General features: G+C 36.6%; 3 protein-coding genes across 5 annotated transcripts; 1 reads left to right on the top strand and 2 right to left on the bottom strand.

Annotated features, from left to right (window-relative positions):
- Positions 1 to 374: 374 nt before the first annotated feature.
- LOC129310078 (uncharacterized) lies at positions 375 to 10,508 on the bottom strand. 2 transcript variants are annotated; one of them, XR_008593013.1, is made up of 7 exons: positions 10,319 to 10,508; positions 9,822 to 9,927; positions 9,300 to 9,344; positions 9,048 to 9,156; positions 3,016 to 3,301; positions 2,108 to 2,431; positions 375 to 1,317 (listed from the first exon to the last, which is right to left on the bottom strand). XR_008593013.1 is itself a non-coding variant. In XM_054951918.1 (6 exons), the coding sequence occupies exons 1-6, from the start codon at positions 10,364 to 10,366 to the stop codon at positions 2,237 to 2,239; spliced, it is 789 nt and encodes a 262-aa protein (XP_054807893.1). In that variant the 5' UTR covers positions 10,367 to 10,508; the 3' UTR covers positions 1,967 to 2,236. The 2 variants fall into 2 exon arrangements, 1 of the variants encoding a protein (XP_054807893.1); XM_054951918.1 differs by lacking the exon at positions 375 to 1,317 and having other exon boundaries at positions 1,967 to 2,431.
- A 1,904-nt stretch (positions 10,509 to 12,412) lies between these two features.
- Positions 12,413 to 15,154, top strand: LOC129309290 (pentatricopeptide repeat-containing protein At4g14820). Its single transcript, XM_054950805.1, has 2 exons — positions 12,413 to 13,293; positions 13,527 to 15,154. Exons 1-2 carry the CDS (start codon positions 12,704 to 12,706, stop codon positions 15,118 to 15,120), a joined length of 2,184 nt encoding a protein of 727 aa, XP_054806780.1. The 5' UTR covers positions 12,413 to 12,703; the 3' UTR covers positions 15,121 to 15,154.
- A 716-nt stretch (positions 15,155 to 15,870) lies between these two features.
- On the bottom strand, positions 15,871 to 17,473 carry LOC129309927 (uncharacterized). Of its 2 annotated transcripts, none has more exons than XM_054951696.1 (3): positions 16,772 to 17,473; positions 16,475 to 16,624; positions 15,871 to 16,355 (listed from the first exon to the last, which is right to left on the bottom strand). In XM_054951696.1, the coding sequence occupies exons 1-3, from the start codon at positions 17,408 to 17,410 to the stop codon at positions 16,065 to 16,067; spliced, it is 1,080 nt and encodes a 359-aa protein (XP_054807671.1). In that variant the 5' UTR covers positions 17,411 to 17,473; the 3' UTR covers positions 15,871 to 16,064. The 2 variants fall into 2 exon arrangements, with proteins under 2 accessions (XP_054807671.1, XP_054807672.1); XM_054951697.1 differs by having other exon boundaries at positions 16,208 to 16,345.
- Positions 17,474 to 17,688: the final 215 nt, after the last annotated feature.

The raw sequence follows: 17,688 nt of genomic DNA, 5'->3' as shown, positions 1-17,688 counted from the left end.
AAAAATGGTTTAAGTTACAATCTCTTATATGCATCAAAATATATTAGTTGTTTATGAATACGTACACGTATAATTATTCTTTATTTAAATTATTGTAAACTTTTTCTTTAGTTAATTTCTGTTTTTCAAAATTTAGTTTTTTTAAAAAAGTATTAGGAGTTGAAAGCATAAAAACTTTTTATACATCACAGGCGCAGCCACTAACTCGTATCAAAGTATTGTACATGTAGTTCATCCCACAACATGAATATTAAATTTTTATTTTTATTTATTTATTTTCACTTGCTGTTAATTCATTATATTTAGTTTTTTAATACTATTTTATTTGAAAGGGTAAATGTAAAAATTTAGTCATGAATCATTTTTTAGAGAATAGTGAATATCCCATACTATAAATTGGTGCAAAAAGATCATCAATTATTAAAAAACGGAGCATATGCAACATTCTGTCCATTGTTGCTGACCTTCGTTAACTCAAATTTGTGGATCCACATTCTCCACGTTCTCTTCAACTTCGTCTTCTTCCAACAGATGTAGAGGAAGGCAAGGATGAGAGGAATGATGGTGAAGACATCAATTCTTGCTTAATTGATTGATTGATACTTTGCGATTAATATTGTATTATCATGTTTTGAACATGAGATCTTCTTGTCCTTTTTCTTTCCATTCCATGGTGCCTAAAAATCCATCCCCAGCTCTTCATGCTTCTTCTTCCTCTCTTGATTCCTCGGTCATTTACAATGATCCTACATTGCTTAAATCTCCATCTCCTTCGTTGCCCCTGAAATTCCCACATACTGTGCTCCCAAATGTAGATAGTCTATCACCTAGTTTTGCAGATGGATACGTTGGTTTTGATTTTGAAGAAAAATAATCAAGCGTCAAGTCGATGAATCTTGACTCATCGATGCCTTTGAAATCACACTCTCTCAATGAAAACACGCCTGTTTATATTGTAGAATCCTCCATCAATGTCCATGAATTAATCTCTTCTTCTCGTCAAACCCACTCCGTCTGAATTTTGCTTCATTGTAACCACTTCTTCCTCTAAAATCTAGGAGCAAACTATCATTCATGACGAAGCTTCTCATCGCAGAAATAAAGCTCATAGCGCCCAATGAGATCAAATCACCACCATCTTCAGATCCGAATACACTGTCTTTCCTAAATCTATAAGGAGATGTAGACCTAGAAACGCCTTCGTGATTGCCCGCCCACATATCTCTTTTCTCATCAAATCTGCCATTAACGCTTCTTCCACAATCCTTCTCCTTTTTCGTGAACAATTTCCTAATTCTCTGGGACCTTCCACTCCTCCTGAGGTAGACGAGGAAGGTGACGAATTAAGAGAGAAGATGAGATCTAGAGAGGGGGAGAAAGTACAGTGAAACTTGAGTTGGGCTCATAAAGGAATTAATATCCGTTTGGTCAAACTTAACAACAGGTGTTGGGCACTTTGTTTTAAATAATTAATGATTTTTTGCACCACCCGATAACATAAGCTACCCTACCTAATGTTTTGTGAAAAATAATTCATAATTAAATTTATAATTTTACTCTATTTGAAATGACTTTTTCTTTCTTCTTATTTTAAAATGGAGTTTCAAAAGATGTACTACAATATAGTAGTTTAAGTTTAATAAGAAATTCCAATAATTGTTTTGTTTTCGATATTTGATTTATGAAAATAATTGAGGCTAATTGACATAAATAATGACGTTTGATTGAGCGATTGTCCTTAAAAAAACCTTTTTCTTTTTGCCTCTTCTCTTACATTAAAAAGGAAAGCCTAACATTCAAGAGTTGTAGTTCAAGTAACATGATTCTTATTCCCTGAGGCAAGAGGTTCCAGGATTGAATCCTTATGCGGCTAAGGGGAAAACAGTATTGTGTGTGAAGGTGTGATGTGTGCAGAACCCTCTTCCTCGTGAAGACAGGTTAAATAATATAGGTCAAAAAAAAGAAGACAGCCTAACTTGGTTGCTTCTCTTGAAGAAAAAAGAACAATTTAAATAATAACTTCATTTTACCAGATTATGCAAGGTTTTTCCTTCTCGAACAACGCAAAGCAACAACAGGAGAGAGAAAAAAAAAAGGCAAAACTTACCGAAAGACTGATGCTAAGTAATCTCTATGTTATCTTCCCCCGACCAAGATTATACAGTTGCATAATCTTTATATCTCAACTCATCGATTGTTGATTTGTCAGTCAACAGTTAACCAGCTGTTGCAAGGTTCATACTTTAGAGTTGGAAAGATCTTGATGACGACGCATCCGATGCCTACGGTGAGATCTTCTATGGGCACGATTCGGTATCTCTGCTGGTTTATTTGGGGCACTAGAATGATGAATCTCTTCCACTGGACTATCAACAGCGAAAAGATAGTCAAGAGGATGTGTCTCTTCCTCCCTATCAAGAACAGGGTTTATCTGCAATGAAAGATTGATGAAAAGGAGATTCATTCAAACGCTCAAATTTGGGGAGAAAAAAAAAAGGTCCTAAAAATATAGTTTCATTGAAATGAAATTATGATAGCGTAAAAGACATGCATGGGAATACCATATTTACTAAAAACAAGTGTGGGTCTCATTTGCATTACAATGTTTGTGGCTTATGAATAGGGTAACTAATTATATTTTTATATCATATATAGATGTTTAAATATATATGTTTCATGAAGAATTTCAAGTGTATGGTAATGACAAATGACTGAAACTGACGAGAAGTTTTCCCAATCCATCACATTACTTCTGCATCAATTTGATCTAATTATTTGGCAAAGCACAGCAAGAGATCAATTCCATTAATGTACGTCTTGGCATCCAAGTAACCGCCGAGGGGTTTCACAATGGGGCTCAAGCGCTAAACAAAACCTTTGCCCTTGTATAAGTGGGCAGGGTGACAACTTCCCCCTGGTTCTGCCACTGTCCAAGCCCTAAGATCCTTAACTAAAGGCAGAACTCCATCAGAAGTATGATACCATCTAATTCAGAAGCAATATAAGAAAACTCACAAAAATATGCTTGGTGTCACGTTTGGTTTTTGCGCTGTCAAAGGCTTCCTCGGAGCTGCCTTGGGAACTATTTTTTGAGTCATCATAAGAGTCAGCAAAGGAACTATCAGAAAAGTCATAATCAAGTTTCCTTTGACCATTGACATGAATATCGCTATAGGAATTCCGATATCGCCATCTTAATTTAGGGTGATTAGAGGTTGAATCATCATATACTCTCTCCGTATAAAAATGCTTGGAGACAAGTTGCATTTTTGAAGGATCATTCTGAAACCGTGTCACCAATCTGTCATTTGAAAATAATATACAGGTAAAAATAGAATGCAAGTGGATAAAAGCAAGTGCAATATATGAGAGAAACCAGCTACCGAACAAAAACAAATTTCTCCTCCTGCTTGCCTCCCTCCGATGGGTGACTTTCAGACTATAAATGCAGTCAATGATACAGTAATCTGAACCCAAACAGCTATAGAGAGGTACATGCTTTAAAGAGGACATTATAGTAACGATTTTGAAGCACAGTAACGACATGCTAATGCTAGGCGGGTTTTCAGTAATCAGTCTTCCATTGAGCAGAAATATAACAAGTATTTGTCATATTCGTTTATCAGTGAAAGTCCTGGCGTTCACTTTTCTTGTCATTCAATTTGTGCTGTGATGGCCCCTCAGAATAAAAAACTTCTATTCTTGTTATATAATACATAACAGATGTAGCACAATTTATAGTTTTCATATGCATATTTCCTATATGGTAGAAAACTGGGATCAAATACAATAATAAACTCAAAATAAATGAAATTTTGACATCGTGTTTAAAACATAGTAAATTTTAAAATGCTAGCGACCATCTTGAGCACTGTCCCTATATTCAAATGCAAAATAAGTAATCTATTGATCTTTTTAAGAAGAGTCCATTGATAATCTAGTTCTCCAAAGACATACCTTGTCTTAATTTGGTTCACTAAAGTTCTAACGGAGCTTAACATGCAGATCAGATTCAGACATTTGAAGTTTGAGGGACATAATTCAGACAAGTTGTACCTTTGAAGGATCAGAATGTATTTTCACTCTTCTAATAGCGCTAATATTATGCCTACGAATGCAGAGTGAAAAATTGATAAAATAGCAAGACGACATGGAAATTGAAAGTAGATGCGAGCAATTTTGATCTTTATCAATGAAATTGTGAAGCATAAAAATGAGGGGAAAATGAAGCGATGAAGTAAGAATTTTTCTTCATACGGGAAATGCATTGCCTAGCTATTGATGTAATTTATTTTCAGTGCATAGCCATCTTGTTAGGACTTGTCATTGCTGCATTTCACTTTAACGTGAATGAGGGGAAAATAAAATATTACTTGAAGAATGAATATGCTCCTACCAGCAACCAACAAGAGAATCATAATCTACTATGAACTATTTGCAATTAATAAGCTACATCAATTCAGATAGAATTGATCTTATCATTACTGTTAAGAATTAGTAGTATTGTATTTACTAGGAATTAGGTTAGAAGATCAATGTGTAATTAACACTCATAACTCCTCTATCTTGTACATATGACTGTAAATGTGACAGTAGTAGTTCAGTATTTTTTTCACCGGCTACTTTTCAAATATCTCTCCCTTCATATGATATTAGAGTTCAGAAGCACCTTTCTTAATCTTTTTAGGGTTGTGTTTCCTTCCAACCCCTTCCTTCTTTCAAGAATATAAGAGTCACTATGCATTCAGACCTACCACCATCAGAAGCTCTGCCATCAACACATGCCTCGCCACTGTGTTTGGAAGCTGCTGACCAATTAGAGCTTGGAGTCCAATTGCCACCCACCGTTGCAATCGCTCCCACATGCCGTCCCCATTTTTCTGCCCAGTATTGCTTTGCCAGTGCATGTCTGCACGTCTTGCTGTAATCTCCTTCACCGTTTGTTCCACTATGCTCGCCATGGTCTTGTCTCTTTGATCACAAGGTGTGCTCCTTCGTTTTCCACTCTGTTGCTTTTTCCATATTTTTAATTGCTCCTTTCAGGCAGTGCTTCAGTAATGTCTGCCTCACATTCAAAACCCAGTTCCCTCTCTTCTGCTTTTAGTGGCACTCCTGTTATCAATATTGAAAAGTTATGAGGGCCTTCAAATTGCAAGTTGTGGGCTGCTTCAGTTCATCTTTGGTTCAAGGGATAAGGTCATTAGGACCATTTGACAAAGAGGGATACAGATATTTCCAAGGCTCAGCCTGGGTAAAGATGGATGCTCAGCTATGCTCCTTGCTGTGGAATTCCATTGATCCTAAGTTACTTCCTCTTTACTAGTCTTTTGACACTTGCTTTGATGTTTGCAGCAAGGCTGCCTCCTTATATAGTAATGATACTCATCATTATTATGATGTGATTAATACTCTTGTTAGTCTGAAACAGGAAGATATGGATGATACTACCTATGTTGGCCACATTGAGTCCCTACACCAAGAATTTAGATCTCTCATGCTTGCTATTTTTGATGTCCAAGAAAAAGAGTGGGACAAACTTTTCATCATTCTCACTTTATCTAATCTCCGTCCTGCTCTTATTCATCTTCAAGATCAAACTCTTGGCGGATCATCTCTTCCTACACTAGATAATGTCCTTGCTCATCTTATGCAAGTCTCCTTCAACAATGTGGCTTCTACAGAAACTATTTAGAATGCTTCAGTTCTAGTCTCTCACAAAGTAAGGGTGGACATAATTATCCTCGAAAATGTTCTTAATGCACTTATTATAACAAATTGAGTCATGGTCAAGATTGTTGTTAAAGCCTTTATAGGAGACCTCCTTGAACTGCCAATGTTGTTCAAATGTCTAATGTCTCTTCTACACTCACTGATAGGCAGTCACTTGCTTCCTTACTCTTGACCGAAGTCGACTATGAAGAGTACCTCTGTTTCTTGGCCAATAAACGATCACATGTTGCCTCTACTAATTATATTGGTAATCCTGTTGCTTGTTATTTGATTAATTGCATGCCCTCTTTTGTTTTGCATGACGAGATTCTCACTCCATTTAATTTCCTTCCACATCTCTTCATTCACTTCCTCCTCATGTTTTAAGGTGTACATGTTTTGTCCATGATTTAACTCTTAGCAAGGATAAGCTTGTAGCCAAAGCCATCAAATGTGTTTTCCTTAGGTACTCTCGAGTCCAAAAAGACTATCGGTGTTTCTCCCTTGCCACCAACAACTACTCTGTCTTTGCTTATGTCACCTTTGAAAACTCTCCTTATTTTCTCTCCTTTGATTTTGAACAATTTGTGTTTTAAGTCCTTTCTCTTCCTTACCTTGATCCACCCATAATTGACAAACCTCCCATCACTCAAACATACCAACGCCACTCTCACCTTCCCTCAACGACTAGCCATAGTAATTTACCGATTGACTTGGCCCTACTCTAGCATTGGCCCCTGCTCAGGTCTTGCTTCCTCCTAATGATGCTCTTATTGATCTTCGTTTAAGGGTATTCATTCTACTCATAATCGCCATCTTATTTATAATTTCTAGAGCTATCATCATTTATCTCTATCATATATTGTTTTTGTATCTTCTTTGGATTCTATTACCATTCCTAGGAATGTCAATGAAGCATTTTCACATCCTGGGTCGCAGCAGGTAATGCTTGATGAAATGGCAACTCTCCATACTAATCATACTCGAAATCTCATTGCTTTACCTAAAGGACAATCTCTAGTTGGTTGTCGATAGGTGTTTACCATCAAGTTTGCTCCTAATGAATCTATCAATCGATTGAAGGCACGTTTAGTTGCCAAATGCTATACTCAAATCTTTGGTGTTGCCTATGACAACACCTTTTCTCCAGTTGCCAAAATTGCGTTTGTCTACTTACTCTTGGCTATTGAAGCCATCAATCACTGGATTCTTTTCTAGCTTGATATCAAAAATGCTTTTCTCCATGGAAAACTTGAGGAAGAGGTGTATATGGAACAACGCCTTGGTTTTGCTGCTAAGGGAGAGTCTAGAAAGTTTGTACAACATGTAGATCCCTTTATGTTCTAAAACAATCTCCTCGAGCATGGTTCAATAGATTCAATACGATCCTACAGGAATTTGGGATGATTTGCAGTGCTGCAGATCACTCTGTTTTTTATCATCACTCATCATCTGGTTGTTTATGTGGATGACATTGTTATTACAGTCAATGATTGGGAAAAGATCTCTAAACTCAAACATCATTTAATGACATCCTTTCAAATGAAAGATTTGGGCAATCTCAAGTACTTCTTAGATATTGAGGTAGCTCAATCATCATATAGAGCTGTTATAGCACAACAGAAGTATGCTCTTGATATTCTAAAAGAGATAGGGATGTTGGACTTTCAACTGGTTGATACTCCTATGGATCCAAATGTCAAACTGCTACCACAACAGAGGGAGCCACTTGCAAATCTAGAAAGACTTTGAAGATGGGTTGGAAAACTCAACCACCTTACTCTCACTCATCCTGATATCTCTTTTCCTGTAAGTGTGGTCAGTCACTCTTTAAAATCTCCATGTGACAGCCATTAGGAAGCTACTGTTTGCATCCTTAGATACATCAAGGGTTCCCCTGAGTCAAGGACTCTTATATTAAGACAGGAAATTTTCAAATTATTGGCTAAGGTTATAGTGATAAGGATGATACTCAAGTTATTAGGTATAGTGATGCAAACTAGGATGGATGCCTAATTGATCAACACTCTACTTCAGGATATTGTGTGTTTATTGGTGGAAACTTAATTTCTTGAAAGAGCAAGAAACAGAATGTTGCAAGGCCTAGTGTTGAAATAGAATATTGTGCCATGGCCTTAGCTACATATGAGCTTATCTGGTTAAAACAGCTTCTTCAAGAATTGAAATGTGGGAATATTACCAGAATGGATTTGATTGGTGACAATTAGGCTGCAGTACATATCAACTCAAATCCAATATTTCATGAAAGGACCAAACACATTGAAATAGATTGTCATTTTGTATGAGAAAAGATTTGATCAGGATACCTTGCTACGAAATATGTTAACTCTAATGAACTAGCAGACATATCAACTAAAGCTCTCCAGGGTCCTCGAATAAAGTACATTTGTAACAAGCTTGGTACATATGATCTATACACACCAACTTGAAAGGGTTAGAATTGGGTTATTGATAGGGCCCATTATTTTCCTACGACATATCAGAGGAAGTCAAAGGGGAAGAATAACTCTAATGGAAATACTTTAACTGGTCCAGAAGCTTATCCTTCGGTCCCTAGCCATAAGGAACAGTAGTTTGTGATCTTTCGTAATGATTAGGATTTTTTGGGTAGTATGAGTTGTGTGTCAACCACAATAAAAGTATTAGTAGTCTTTTGCTTAGGAAGGGAGGGCCAAGAAGAATGAGAATGGAATTGTGAGGAGAGACCGGCCTTTGAATGCCAGTGGGAGTGACACTCTTGTTTTGAAGCTTGTAATCTGTGTTACTGGTGTTATTGTTATCTTTTAGAGGAAATAGGGTTTTGGGCCAGAATCAAAGTCTCCTTGAAAATCTGATTAGGTTTATTCATCTCATTAACGTCAAAACCTAAGTATTTTCCTCTCATATTTATTGCTGTTGCTGTCTTATTTATTGTCCTTTGCTGTGATTCTGGCTTGGGACACATTAATTACTAGGACTAACTAGAATTGGGTTAGAAGATCAATGTGTAATTAATACTCATCACTCCTTTGTCTTGTACGTATGACTATAAATATGACTGTAGTAGCTCAATATTTTTTCACTGGCTACTTTTCAAATATCTCTACCTTCATAATTACATTAGACGATTGTATCCAGAAGATATTGTAAATTCAATTCTCAATTCACTAAATGCTTAAAAACTAAAGCCAGCGTTGCCTAGGTCTCCCAGATAACTTATGACAGCAAGCACTCATTCAAATGTCTATTTACGAATACCAAAGAACATCTTACTACTACGGAATATTGTACAAACAGGAAAAGGTGAGTTTTAAGAATTGGCATGTGAGAAGACTTACATATCTGCTAACTCCTGCTGCATTCTACTTCCATCCAGTTGAAGAATATAATCTATGGAGGAATCCAAGGATCTAAACAATCTCCTCAACCCAAAGAAAGCAGCAGCCCCTGAAAAATTACAACACAAAAAACAAGGTAAAGGGGGTAAAATCTCAGGGGCATAATGATACCAGAAATGATCACAAGTGAAAGGTAATAGAGATATTAATCTCTTTTTTATTTGGCCAACCAATAGAGATATTAAATTTTACCAGCTGCAAGGTTGACTCGAAATGATCTCTTGAGTTTCCAAGTTGCTGCCATGAAGGATTTGTTGTAATCAGGATACATGAAAGAATCACATACAGAAAAGAACTAAAAAAACACATTAGAAGTTAAAAACTTTGATCATCCGCTGTATGTTGAACAGATTCAGTAATGTTTTTGCAGACCAGACCTTGGAATAGGGTGTTGCAAAATTAAAGAACAACGAATCTTGAGCTGTTGAGCAGATAGTTCTCCTATTTAAATGTAATGTTATTACAAATAAGAGTAAGCATATGTGTTGGGATTCAAAATTTACGAAATCGATAATCAGCTAAACATTAACCATGATTAAGGAATGTTAACAAAAAGCACACAGCAAAGAATGGATGAAATATTGGAGCATAATAAATCTTTAGCAGATAATACTCCTATATGCATGTAATGTTGTTGCAGATAAGCACCAGTACAAATCTCAAGTCACTCTTCCACACAGAAAAGGGGGGCATTCAAGAGTTGGAGTCACTGACCTGACCATGCAACTGTACCAGCCATAATTGCACTATCAGTGAAATTCTCAAGAGCTTTAGTTTTGCATGAAGAGAGAATATCAGCTTCCTGAGGTGTCAATTTCTCCTGAAAAATAAAAAAGACGTAGTGTTGGGTATACAAGTAATAGCAACAACATCAAGACCAGCTACATGGAATTTTCACGTCTTCTCCTTAGCATTCACAAGCACTCATAATTTTCAACACACATGTAAAATCATTTGAAAGAATATGTCTTCCTATGATTACCGTTCACCATTCAATTACAACATACGGGGAAACAGTCCAGTTCTGAATCAACTGATTGCCATAGAGTAAAACAAATACTCCTAAATTGCCAATACTTGCAGCAATAGCAATAACAAATAGAATTGCTAATAAGCATGACAAAAGGCGCCAAGAATCAAGAATTTGGGGGTGATAATTTGAAGCTGGATCATAGCAAAATCTCGAGAAGAGAGCCCTAAAGTGAATGTACCCGTTTGGAGTTAAGAGCTTGCTCCAGCATGAACAATGCGTCACCCATATTAATCTCCTTTGCTTGCGGCTCCACAATGATATTCTCAATTCGCGTTTACAGTTTGCTTTATCCTGAATCGCTCCACAGCTCCGTAGGTTGCTGCTTCTGTTTGGTTGTCCGTTTTAATTCTTTCTTTAAAGCCCAAATATCACGTACGAGATGATAAATTTTGAGTTTATAAAAAGATCTTGTGGGCCAAAAGCAAAAAAAAACCTTATGTGCATAACATTCTTTACCTTAAATTTGAAAGGTGAGCTATATCAATATTTTATGAATTAAAATTAAATATGAGTTAGATAACTTTTTAAATAGTGAAGGTGAGTTAAAAAATTTATGGTAAACAATTATACTCCTTCCATGCAAAAATTTTAGATATTTGCAATGTTTCAAAATATAATTAATATTTTTTTTAAATGCCTTTAATAAATAAATTATTTCATATTTATTTTAAGTGAAATACCCTATTAAATAAAAATAATATAAAAAAATAATATCAATCGAAAGACATTTAACTAATTTATAAAGGTGAGATTCAGTTAAAAATACCTAACACTTTTTTATTGAAGGCCATAATTTATAACTCATGATCAATATTTATTATTATTTTTATCATAAATGTAAAAAGCTAGCTAATTAATTTTTACAAATTAAACAAATAATTTAAGTTAATTATTTTATAAGAAATTGTTTTTAACTAAAAATACAGACTCATTTAATTATTTTTATTAATTGCACACATTGATGTGTCTAGTTAATACAATTAGTTTAAATAAAAAAATATAGAAATTAAAATATTACACTTAAAGCAAGGCAAACTTCTCTAACTAGGCTATTCCCCCCGGGGGGGAAGAACTTCTCTAACTAGGCTTGATGGACATAGTGGAAGTGGATGAGTCATGAGTCATACAGGATAAGCATGGAATTTGGAAGGAGGAGTTTAGCAACAAGATTATCAATGTCCCACCTTGCAGAGATTATAGTTATTATAGATTTATGCAGGACACACGGCTAGAGAAAGGTGGCCATTCACTCTGATTGCATGGCTGCCGTTAATCTGATTCAAAGACGCTGCGAGGATAATCGCCCATTTAGAGATATTGTAGTAGTTGCACGCATGTCGGTTTATAGACATTAGTCTCTTCAGTTTAATCATTTGATTGGAGAGAAAAATCTGTACACTCATTATTTGGTTATGTTCTCTCGCTGTTAGTTTTTACGGCTTTGACCGTTCGCCATAATGGAAACTCCCCCAAGACTTTTGACTGCTTATGACTTGTTTAATTAATGTATATTTCAGTTTCAATTTAAATAAAAAAGACTTCTCTAACTCGATATTAGAGCGCGAGTGAGTAAATAAGCTTATGTGCTAATTGATTATTTTTTAATCTTTCATAGTAGAATTTAGATCAGACTCTCGTATTGATTTTTCTTGAAAAATTGAAGTTGGCATTTTGTACTGGAAATTATGGGAAGTCAAGAACCATCACATTTTTTTCCCTGAAGAAACCTTTACTGTTGATAGCATTTTATCTAATGTTAAAGTTTTAATTGATCATATCATCAGAACTTAACTCCACTTATAGAATTCTAATAATTTTGCTTTTCCTTTTGCTTTGCTTGAAGCGCTGTATAGTTTGCACTAATAAAATTTCCTTTCTACTCAAAAAATTATTTGGGAAGGGAATGTCCAATCCTTACACCTTATATAAATAACGTTTTTTTTTTCCTGTAATATAAACAATGCGTTATACTTTCCGTCTTATAAAAAGAAACAACAAATTATCACATCTGAATATCAAATTTTGGAAAGTAACTATGAAATTCTTGCATCTAAACATATTGACTAAACAAGTTTCTCAAATATTTGATCTTAAAATTTAGAACATAATATCCAGAGTCAAAATTTAAAAGGCACCTTTGTCATTTTTACACCTAAATTTATTGGTTAAATAATTTGTGTTCAATCTCTTTTATTAACATTAAAAAGATGAATTGTGATATTTCAAGCCTGTACCTTAACAAGCGAAAATCTTCAACTATAATTTCACAGTATTTCAGTCCTAAACCCAAAATCTAATTTCCCCAGTCGCCCTGGATATTATCATATTACCATTCATTCATCCATGCATGATGCCAGCCTGCCAGGAGATAATCAGCTCCGTCAGTCCAGTCACATGACAAATCAGAGTATCGGACGTTGAAAGACTCGCAATGCTTGCCTTCCTCACTCACTCACTCTCTCTGATCCGATTCGAACTCTCATCGAGATGCTCGTGGATATAGACATAAAAGAGCTCTAATTCTGCTGCTTTTCCTCCATTTCTTGTTTGCTAACCAGCAACCATGTCCAGCCTCACTCATGCCACTTTAGCTCTTCCTCCCAACCCAAAACCATACTCTGTTTGGCACAACTCTCTGTTAGTAGCGCTCGCTTCCTCCACAACTCTTACACACCTCAAACAGATTCATGCTCAAATCCTCAAGTCTAGATTTGATCGCTCAAATTCCCTCCTTCTCAAGCTTGTCCTTTCCTCTTGTACCCTGTCCTCCTCCGGACTCGACTATGCCCTCTCTGTCTTCTGCCAAATTCGAAACCCAGAAGCCCGTTTTTGTAACAGAGTCTTGGGTGAATTTTCTCGCGGTTCCAAGCCGGAAAAGACCCTTTTGGTGTATGAGAAGATGAGGAGAGATGGGTCGAATTTAGACAGGTTTAGCTTCCCACCACTGTTGAAAGGGGTTTCAAAAGCTTCTGCCTTGAATGAGGGATTGGAGATTCATGGGCTTGCTTCAAAGTTGGGTTTTGATTCTGATCCATTCATTCAGACAGGGCTGATTGGAATGTATGCGGCATGTGGGCGGATTGTAGATGCACGTTTGCTGTTCGACAAAATGTCTCACCGGGATATTGTGACATGGAATATTATGATAGACGGGTATGGCTTAATACGTTGCGTTTTCATTTGCGAGAACTTCACCCCTTTTGTATTTTGTTAATTATTCGTAGAGAAGATTGTTTCTAGTTATTTCCTTATATTTTCTTGCTCCGTTTTTTGGTTAATATTTTATGTTGTTTTCAATTCGCATTAAGTTTCACAACATGCCACTTCTTTCTCTACACTGTTCCAGCCATGGCATGAATTAACCTAAAGATCTTTGGTTGTAATAGGTATTGCCAGAGTGGTCTTTCTGATCATGTACTAGAGCTCTATGAAGACATGAAAAGCTCTGGTATGGAGCCAGATGAGATAATTCTTTGCAGTGTACTTTCTGCTTGTGGTCATGCTGGAAATTTGAGCTATGGCAAAACAATCCATGAGTTCATTAGGGATAACGATCTTGTTGTTGACTCTCATTTACAGAGTGCACTTGTCAACATGTATGCAAATTGTGGTGCAATGGATTTGGCTCAGCAACTCTATGATAAACTCTCATCAACACACTTGGTTGTTTCAACTGCAATGGTTTCAGGGTATGCAAAACATGGAATGGTTGAACATGCTCGCGCGATATTTGACCAAATGATTGAAAAGGACTTGGTGTGTTGGAGCGCAATGATATCTGGTTATGCTGAAAGTGATCAGCCTCAAGAGGCTCTTAACTTGTTTAATGAAATGCAGCAACGGGGAATTATACCTGACCATATCACAATGCTGAGTGTCATTTCTGCATGTGCTCATCTTGGCGCACTGGATCAAGCTAAATGGATTCATTTATACGCAGATAGGAATGGCTTTGGAAAAGCTCTATCAGTCAATAACGCATTGATAGATATGTATGCCAAATGTGGGAGCTTGCTTGGAGCAAGAGAGTTATTTGAGAATATGCGGAGAAAAAATGTGATATCATTTTCCAGTATGATCAATGCTTTTGCCTTGCATGGGGATGCTAATAATGCCTTAAACCTTTTCCACAGAATGAGGGAAGAAAACATTGAGCCCAATTGGGTTACATTTGTAGGCGTCCTTTATGCTTGCAGTCATGCAGGATTAGTTGAAGAGGCCCGGCAAATCTTTTCATCAATGATTAATGATTATGGCATCTCTCCCAAACATGAGCACTATGGTTGCATGGTTGATCTCTATTGTAGAGCTAATCTCTTGAGAGATGCTCTTGAGCTGATTGAGACAATGCCTTTAGCACCCAATGTTATAATTTGGGGATCCCTTATGTCTGCTTGTCAAGTCCACGGTGAGCTTGAATTAGGAGAATATGCTGCTAAACGACTTCTTGAGCTAGATCCGGATCATGATGGGGCCCTTGTAGTTTTGTCAAACATTTATGCCAAAGACAGAAGGTGGGAAGATGTTGGACAGATCAGGAAACTAATGAGACGTAAGGGTATTTCTAAGGAGAAGGGATGTAGTAGGATTGAAATGAATAATAAGGTGCATGAGTTCTTAATGGCAGATAGATATCATAAACAAGCTGATGAAATATATGAGAAGCTGGATGAGGTAGTGAGTCTGTTAAAGCTGGCTGGCTACACACCAAGTGCATCAGGCATTTTGGTGGATATAGAAGAGGAAGAAAGGAAGGACGTAATACTATGGCATAGTGAAAAGTTAGCACTTTGCTATGGGCTCATTAGTGGGAGAAAAGAGTCATGCATTCGTATAGTTAAGAATCTTAGAACATGCGAGGATTGTCATACCTTTATGAAGTTAGTTTCAAAGGTATATCAGATAGAGATTGTTGTGAGAGATAGGACTAGGTTTCACCATTTTAAAGGGGGTATTTGTTCTTGTAAAGATTATTGGTGACTTATTTTTATTATTAAACTGAATTAATAGTAAATGACAACCAAGTTTTTAAAAACCGGACTGATCATTGAACCGGACGAGGCACTGGTTCACGTTTCATTGGTTGAACCATGGTCGAACCGGGGTCAAACCGGTTGATATTAAATTAATATATTTTTAATTTATATATCATAATTAAATAAAAAATACATTTAAATATGCATTTTTTTCAAATATATATTATAGATGCTTGATAATATAATTTTTTTTATTGATAAATACATAATTAATATTAATTATAACTGAAGCTTTTCATTTAAATATCAAGAAAGATGTAATTTAATTTTAATTTTAATTTATTTTTTTATTTTTTTTTATTTTTTTTCGGTTCTTTCACGAGACCCGGTCCGGTTTTTGTCCGGTTTTCGACCGGTTTAACCGGTTGTTGACCGGTTCTCTGCTGACCGGTTTTTAAGGGTCGACCGAACCGGACCAGGAGCCGGTTCCCGGTTCAACCGGCCGGTTCGGTCCGGTTTTTAAAACCCTGATGACAACTACCTATAATTTCACTTTGTGATCTTAAATCCACTATATAATATATAATAACGCGCGCGTGCACACATCTCCAAAAGCAAGCCGGCGTTTTTGTTCAGTGCTTGGAGAAAACTTTCTCATTGCAACTCCTATATTGAGGTTATTTCTTCATCAGTGATTTCAGTGACTTTAGTTTTAAGGTGCATATTCTTGTTATGCAGTAATCAATCATTTGAGTTTGAAGCATAAAGTAGAATAATCAAGTTAGGGTATTCATTGCCAAAATATACACTTGAACATCTAAAAGCGAGAGGCAATTTGGAAAAAAATGAAAAGAAAGAGGGAAAAGAATTGAACCACTACAGGCTATCTGTTATGCGTAATCTCACAAGCAATGAGAATATAATATATGCCATTATCCGTTTCTGGCTTCAGGTCGGCATTTTGGCGCCATAATTTGCTGTTAAATCAGTATATCGATGGTCTTGAAAAGCAGCATATAGCCAAAAGTCCTTCTTCACTTTTCCAGCCGCTCTTGAAATCCTGTACTTGAAGAACTCTAATGCTGCTGAAAACAACCCTGTGTTATCAAAAACAAAGCTCCTCTTGTACTCCAGAACCCATGTATTGGAGTCTAATTGCACTACTGAGGCACCCCATTTTGGCTGTACCCAAGTAGCATTTGCTTTTCGAATCAAAAAGCCAACTTGTCCTGCATTCCACTGTTGAACGATGAATGGAGACTCAGGCAACAATAGCATATGTTTGACCAAAATCATTTATCAATTAAGAAGCACACATACTGACATTGAATCCAGAAAAGGCACAGTATCGAGATTACCTCCGTAACTCTTCCAGATAAGATAGTGAATGTTCGAGAAGAAAATCCGGTTGTGAGTAATCCTGCTGTCTGCAGAGGCCATCCCCAGATTGCCACCTCCTCTGCTGCTGATTTGTACAGTGTACAACGCGAGTTCAATAGAACCCCGTTCTAAAGGCAATTTTTGTGGTTGGTCAGCTATAATTTCTTACTTCTTAACATATAGATTTAGAATGCCACATTTCTTAAATTAGAAGGAAACTCGCTGTTCCTTAAGACATTGAGATTAAAATAAAAAACTATTCTGATGAATAATACCTGGCTGATTTCCCATAAAGAATTACCATAGCTGCAATTCTGAACCTTTCCAATAACAATATGTTGCAGCTCTCTCTGCAAAAATCTAAACTTTCCATTCAAATTCTGATCTACCGATGATTTCTCGCCAACTCTTTTCATTACATCCGGCGACAGAACAGGTTGAAAAATCCTAGAAACAACCAAGGTAAAAACAACCACCGTAAAAAAAAGCAAGCACAAACCCAGAACTAACCTAAAGAGCTTAACCCCAGAAAAATTCCGCTCTCTTTCCTTCTCATGTTTCATTTTTTCGTCCAAATTCACTCTGGCGTCAGATTTGACGGCAGGGGAAGGCGAAATGTGGGAAGCATTTGATGTGGGTGTGGACAAAATGGAAACGTCGAAAGAGATAGGGGTATGCTCAACATTAGGTCGGGGAGCAGAAAGCTTGGTGAGCGAGCTTTTCTGAATGCTCATAGGCACTCGGTCGAGAGTGGCATAGCTTTCCAAGCAAAATTTACAGTCGCAATTGGCGTCTTTGAGGCAATCCGGATAGTAGTAGCTGTCTCGATTTTCCGAAGATCGGTCGTGGTTTTCCATAGCCGATGAAGCAGTACTGCCAGTGCTTGATTTCGATTGGGAAGGGACGGTTCTCATGGCTTCTCTGTTCTGGTGCGTGCTTTCTCGTGAGAATTTCTCTCGTGTTTCTTTTGAAAGTTGTTTGGGCCTTTACCGTTGAGAGGCATTCAAAATTTGAAGCCCAACGGTCGTATTTGGTATGGCATTTTCCTCCTGAAATGTTCGACATTATGCAATGACAATAATGCCCCCATTGTTCATGTTACAGTTGCAGATGAACTACTTTAATCCAGTCTCATGGATGCAGTGAATTTGAGTTTATAGATATTGAGGCTTTTCACTTAAATTTTGTTAAA

The sequence above is a fragment of the Prosopis cineraria genome, unplaced genomic scaffold (genome assembly GCF_029017545.1).
Source record: "Prosopis cineraria cultivar Desert tree isolate PC_DT_omini unplaced genomic scaffold, ASM2901754v1 PC4, whole genome shotgun sequence".
NCBI lineage: Eukaryota > Viridiplantae > Streptophyta > Magnoliopsida > Fabales > Fabaceae > Prosopis > Prosopis cineraria.
Note: the sequence above shows the minus strand (reverse complement) of the source record. Positions and strands in the feature narration are given on the sequence as shown.